The sequence below is a fragment of the Ruditapes philippinarum genome, unplaced genomic scaffold (assembly GCF_026571515.1).
Source record: "Ruditapes philippinarum isolate M1 unplaced genomic scaffold, ASM2657151v2 ctg15515_1_1_1_1, whole genome shotgun sequence".
Taxonomy (NCBI): Eukaryota; Metazoa; Mollusca; class Bivalvia; order Venerida; family Veneridae; genus Ruditapes; species Ruditapes philippinarum.
This window is the reverse complement of record NW_026855296.1, coordinates 2,029-8,712: the sequence shown is the minus strand read 5'-3', so window position 1 is coordinate 8,712 and position 6,684 is coordinate 2,029. Positions and strand designations below refer to the sequence as shown.

At 32.9% G+C, this 6,684-nt stretch overlaps 1 protein-coding gene across 1 annotated transcript; it reads right to left on the bottom strand.

Moving 5' to 3' along the window:
• Window positions 1-443: 443 nt before the first annotated feature.
• On the bottom strand, window positions 444-6,173 carry LOC132742824 (26S proteasome non-ATPase regulatory subunit 12-like; the record flags this gene model as incomplete). Its single annotated transcript, XM_060731315.1, is given in 4 exon segments — window positions 444-1,483; window positions 2,183-2,260; window positions 2,660-2,837; window positions 6,061-6,173. Coding segments are annotated over 4 exon segments (579 nt in total), but the record flags the coding sequence as incomplete, so codon positions are not given.
• Between the last annotated feature and the right edge of the window lie 511 nt (window positions 6,174-6,684).

Below are 6,684 nucleotides of genomic sequence, written 5' to 3'. Positions count from 1 at the left end.
ACTTTAACAAGTATTTTTTTAAGTTCTAAAAGGGCTGTAATTAATTCAAAATCCATGCCAGTCTTATAGGCTATAGACATTGAACAGTGACCACTAATGAAAAAGATGTATAAAGTTTCAAATGAGTAAAATAGTCCCAATATTCTTCAAATAATTCAGCAAAAAGTTATTAGATCTTTCACATATCATATGTAGAGGGAGTATGCTGGTCCAACTAAACTAGTTCATGTGCATAGATAACACATTGAAAGATATGCTAGGGTACTAGCATGTAATTTTTCACTCGTTTAAGTTGTACATGTACTTATTTCACAATAAGCCTGGTCTCAGAAAACATATAGGCTGACATTACAAATACTTTAGTAAACCTGAACTCGGGGCCCAGATAATCTTTATATAAATCAATCACTTAATTCATAATCAAATTAAACAAAGACTTAAAATTTGTATCAAAATGTTTATTGACTTAAATAATTATGTGAAGCATTAATGCCATGAGAAATTCTTTCATCATCCATGAATAGCATATTTTTATCACTTAGTCACAGTCGTTTATAATTCAACATATAAATACATAGGTTTTGTTTCAGAATTTATTCAAAATTCTTTAAAGTATCAAATCTAGTTATGAAAATAAAATAGCACAATAATGTAGTACTTTTTTTCACATGGGTTCAAGCTGAACACGAATATTGTTTCACATGTTATAGATTCAATAGAGAAAAAAACATTTTTTTTAAGCAAAGAGAAAAATATGATTTATTTTCACTTCTTTAACTGTAAAAAATATATTAAGGACAACTCTTCACAAGTTTGAATTACCCAACTAACTAAATTAAAGGGTGTATACCTATAACTGACAACATATCATAAAACTATCAGAAACGGAACAATTCTTACGATCAATCATATCTAAAGAGAGTTTTAGTAATATTTGTCTCTGTTACTTAGTTTAAATGAAAAGTGCATAAAAAAAGAATAACTTTGTACCTCTTGAATCATTTTAAACTTTTAAGATTAGAAGAAGACTGGTGTCAGCTTATGCACAATAAGCCTTTGTATTCAAAGATTGTGGCTATATAAAGAAGCTTGAAATGTGAACAATTTAGTCAAAAATCCACATTTGTCATAGAAATTTAACTGCCGACATTTTCATCGGACAAAAATAAACATTAAAGTCTTCTATACTCAATAACTGTAGCTTGTCACTTGTGGTATGTTAAATAAAATCATCTTGTAGAGAGAAACTTGTGATATTTTGCCAGTTTATGAACTAGGCTAATTTGTGAACCATTTCTTCCTTTGTAATGAGATGATTGGTCTTATTAACTAGTGACATTAAAGTGTTTATATTAAATGACCAGTCATTGAGAATATCATTGGGGTCTTTCTGCTGTGTGAAATTAACAATTCCCTCCAGTCTGTCAATCTTTGCCTGTATCGTCTTGTTCACAACGAGGTTTGACAAAAACTCTTCTATCTCCTAGAAAATTCAAAAGTAAAAAGATGAATCTAAAATATCAGCCGATGAAATAAGTTTCCAGCCAACTATAGAAACATATCCTTAATTAAGTTAATATACATGTTTAAACCTTTTATATAAATAAATTATTCTGTAAATTTAACATTCTATCGCAATTTCAATAGATCAAGATAGTTCTTCAATAAGCAAATTAACCTATATATACTTCATTAACTTGTAAGTGTAGCAAGTTTATAATTCTAACACACTTTACATTATTATTTCCCCTGTTGGACAGACAGGGCAGTCAAGTGCATTATTATAAAATATATGCACAGCACAAAAAAGAATGCTTACACATCATAAAGGTTTAAATCAAATGTGACATAAATAAACTTAATAATGATGTCAGGAAAATTGCTTCTCTACTCAACATGTTTTTTTATGAATTCCCTATATGACTAGCATGTTAGGATGGAGACAAATGTTAATTTTTAAACATATAGTATAATTATGCACCTATTATTGTTCAAACACTTTGTAATTAAGCACTCATGTCTACAGGTCCTCAGGAATATATTCCTGCACATTTGAATTGAGCAATTGAACTGAAATCATGCATTATTCTACAACAATGCACTCAAAATTGATTGTCTATTTTTCGAATTATATCATGATCAGTAAACTAAAATAAATGATCAATGCAAACATTAAACTTACAGCTTCAGTAAGGTCTAACAGCTCTCCCATTCTCTTCATACGTATTCTTGTGTAGTATTTTGCCATTACCCTTATATTCTGTAATGGAATAATGCATTGTACATGTATAAATAATGTTTTTATCAAGGTTGGATCTTGAGATTTTACAACATATAAGATTGCTGTTTCCCAAGGTTTATTTTTACCCTCAATCACAATTTACAATTCTCTTCACTATGAAATTTTTATTAAGTGACAGCAACTATAGAATAATGTCTTATTAACTCATAAATCAAGGGTTGACTGCAAAACTGTTGTAACTGTCCTTAAGTTAATACAGTTGTGTGGTCAACCCTCAAAATGCTTTAAACACTAACAGAATACTGAATTTCTATATAGAAGGAATAATAATCTAGAAAGCGAAAAATTCAAAACAAGTGAAATCAATAATAGAAATTCTTGCCAAATAGCCATTACAAACATGTTTGTTTCACTTACATGTTCAACAACTCTATTTTTAAGATCCACCCATCTTTTAGCTCCTCCCTCTAGCTTTGTGTTGAATACATGAGTGGGTGGATTTCCTGCTGAGCCAAGCTTCAACTCGGACTCATACTGTTGACAAAATGGCTTCCACTGAATCACTTCATGTGTAGTGAACTGCTTTAATAGCTCTCTGAAACATGTGTGTAACAATAAAATAAATGAAGTACTTATGCAAAATAACATGTCATTTCTGATCAGTGAAGGCACTCTATAAAACATGTAAAAATACTGTTAAAGAAGTGTTCATCTTTAAACAATAATAGCTGGAAAAAAAATAGAAGCAATTGTTTGTTTGTTTGTTTGTTTGATTGGGTTTTACGTCACACCAACACAGTATAGGTCATGATGGCAACGTTCCAGCTTTACTGGTGGAGGAAGACCTTAGGTGCCCTTCCGTGCATTATTTCAGACACAAACAGGCACTTGAGTAGAACCACTGACGTTCCATAAGTTAGCTGGATAGCTTCCTCACATGAAAGAATCCAAAGTCCCTGTCGGGATTCGAACCTACAGCGGTAAGGGGAAGTGGTTTGAAGTCAATGACCTTAGCCACTCAGCCATGGACACCCCAGGACGATTGTGAACGAAGCTATAATCTAAAGTTGGTAACTGGTTGATCCTACAGAAATATCTTGAAAGTTTCCAAGATTACGTCTGAAATGTTTACATCTTGCAAAATGATCATCAAAACATCAAACTATATTTAAGACAACAATAACTTAAGTTAAAAAAAGAGTTTAAAGCTAAAAATAAACAAGGGGGCCATGATGGCCCTGAAGTCGCTCACCTGTATATAGGCCCCCGGAGCGGGACCAAATTAAACCCCAGGGCTTTTATTTTAACAAATTTGGTAGACACTCACTAGAAGATGTTTCATGCTTAGTATCTAAACTCTAGCTATTTGGTTTTTTTTCAAAAAAGTTTTTGCTATACACATATAAGGAAAATCAATGACCCCCCGGGCGGGGCCAATTTTGACCCCAGGACTCTTATTTGAACAAACTTGGTAGACATCCTTTAGAACATGTTTCATGCTAAATATCTTAGCTCTAGCTCTTTGGGTTCTTTAAAAGAAGATTTTTTTAAGTTTTTACTATATGCATATAGTGAAAATCAATGACCCCCTGGGGTGGGCCAATTTTGACTCCAGGGCTTTTATTTGAAAACAAGAGGGCCATCATGGCCCAGTCGCTCACCTGTATATTGGCCCCTGGAGCGGGGCCAGTTTAAACCCCAGGGCTTTTATTTGAACAAACTTGGTTGTATATGTATGCATGTATATATATATATATGTATGTATATATATATATATATATATATACATGCATACATATATACATATATATATCATATATATATATATATATATATATATATAAATATCAAATATATATGGGTATATATATAATATGTATATATCTAAAAAAAAAAGTCAAGCTAATGAATGACCCCCGGGGCGGGGCCAATTTTGACCCCAGGGCTTTTATTTGAACAAACTTGGTAGACACCCATGAGAACATGTTTCATGCTAAATATCTTAGCCATAGCTCTTTGAGTTCTTTAAAAGAAGATTTTTTAAGTTTTTACTATATGCACATAGGGAAAATCAATGACCCCAGGGGGCGGGGCCAATTTTGACCCTAGGGCTTTTATTTGAACAAACTTTGTAGACACTCATTAGAAGATGTTTCATGCTAAATATCTTAGCTCTAGCTCTTTGGGTTCTTTAAAAGAAGATTTTTTAAGTTTTAACTATATGCATATAGGGAAAATCAAAGACACCTTGGGGCGGGGCCAATTTTGACCCTAGGGCTTTTATTTGAACAAACTTGGTAGACACTCACTAGAAGATGATTATGCTTTATATCTAAACACTAGCTATCTGGGTTTTTTCAAAGAAGATTTTTAAGTTTTTGCTATACACAGTCATATAAGGAAAATCAATGACCCCCGGGGCGGGGCCAATTTTGACCCTAGGGCTTTGATTTGAACAAACTTTGTAGACACTCACTAGAAGATGTTTCATGCTTAATAGCTAAACTCCAGCTATTTGGGTTTTTTTAAAGAAGATTTTTTAAGTTTTTGCTATACACATATAAGGAAAATCAATGACCCCCGGGGCGGAGCCAATTTTGACCCCAGGGCTTTTATTTGAAAAAACTTGGTAGACACCCATTAGAACATGTTTCATGCTAAATATCTTAGCTCTAGCTCTTTGAGTTCTTTAAAAGAAGATTTTTTAAGTTTTTACTATATGCATATAGGGAAAATCAATGACCCCCTGGGGCGGGGCCAATTTTGACCCTAGGGCTTTGATTTGAACAAACTTGGTAGGCACTCATTAGAAGATGTTTCATGCCAAATATCTAAGCTCTAGCTCTTACGGTTTTTTAGAAGAAGATTTTTTAAGTTTTTCTTATTGCTAAATATCTAAGCTCTAGCTCTTACGGTTTTTTTAGAAGAAGATTTTTTAAGTTTTTCTTATTGGTTGCCATGGCAACCAGAGTTTTTAATGGAATTTAAATTTTTGAACAACTTTGAAAGGGGTCCACCTAAGGATCATTTCTGTAAAGTTTGGTTGCAATTGGCCATGTAGTTTAGGAGGAGATGTTGTTTGAATAGTTTGACGCCATTTTTTGAAGGACGCACAACGGACGCAGAGTGATGACAAAAGCTCACCTTTGAGCACTTCGTGCTCAGGTGAGCTAAAAATTAGTAGACACTCACTAGAAGATGTTTCATGCCAAATATCTAAGCCTTAGCTCTTTTGGTTTTTTAGAAGAAGATATTTAAAGTTTTTTCTTTTGGTTGCCATGGCAACCAGAGTTCTGGATGGAATTAAATTCTTTGAACAATTTTCAAAGGTGACCACCAAAGGAACATTCCTGTGAAGTTTGGATGAAATTGGCTTAGTGGTTTATGAGGAGATGTCATTTAAAGTAAAAGTTTACGGATGCCGGACGAAAAGCGATCACAAAAGCTCACCCTGTCACTTTGTGACAGGTGAGCTAAAAATAGCTAACTGATACAAGGAAACAGTTTATCATTACCATCAGTAAAGTTTAATGATTTCATCATTTCATAATGATATTAAAGAAGCAAATTTACAAATTAATGTTGCAATTAAACATTCATAAACTTAAAATGTGTTTGTTTATAATATTTGTTTTCTGGATTTTAATGCTGATTTTAACTTACATACTTCATATATAAAAAAAAAAAAAAAAAATGTACGCGTGTGGTTGTTGCATAAAAAATTACTGAATGTACGCGTGTGGTTGTTCTTTTTGGATTCATACTTCATATATAAGCATACTGTGATACATAGACTGTATTATATTAAGACAACTTACTTGTATTTTGGCATCTCATTGAGCAGTCTGTCCTCCTTCACTCTATGAATCATATCAGATTGTTCATTGTCAAACGGTGAAAGAATCAAATACAATGCCACAAATCTCAATGCCTGAAATATAGGGATAACCTGCCTAAAACTTTTGATACGATAAAATGAACACCCAGTTCACAAGTTTACTTCAAAGGCATCTTTTATTGAATTTTGAAATACATGCATATACACTAAGGAAATCTTAGTATACTTATAAAACTTTTACTGCAACCAAATTCAAAGGCCAGAGATTAAAAGCTACATCCACTATGCAACAATGGTTAGCCCCCTTTTTAATTCAAAGATTTTATACAACACTTTTTCATGTTGTATATTAGCTATTGTTTAATACCATACAATTTGCAAAGTACACAAAGTTTTCTAAAGGTTCTAATGGTTACCAGAACCTCATCTTTTTACCACTTCACAGAGGCAATTTCTTAATAAATATGCAGAAACTGCAAAGGCTCAGCAAACTTATCATACTATCAAAACAAAGTTTGCCAACAACAGACAATCATCTTCATATAACAAGAGGGCCATGATGGCCCTGAGGTCGCTCACCTGTATATAGGCACCCCAACCCCCA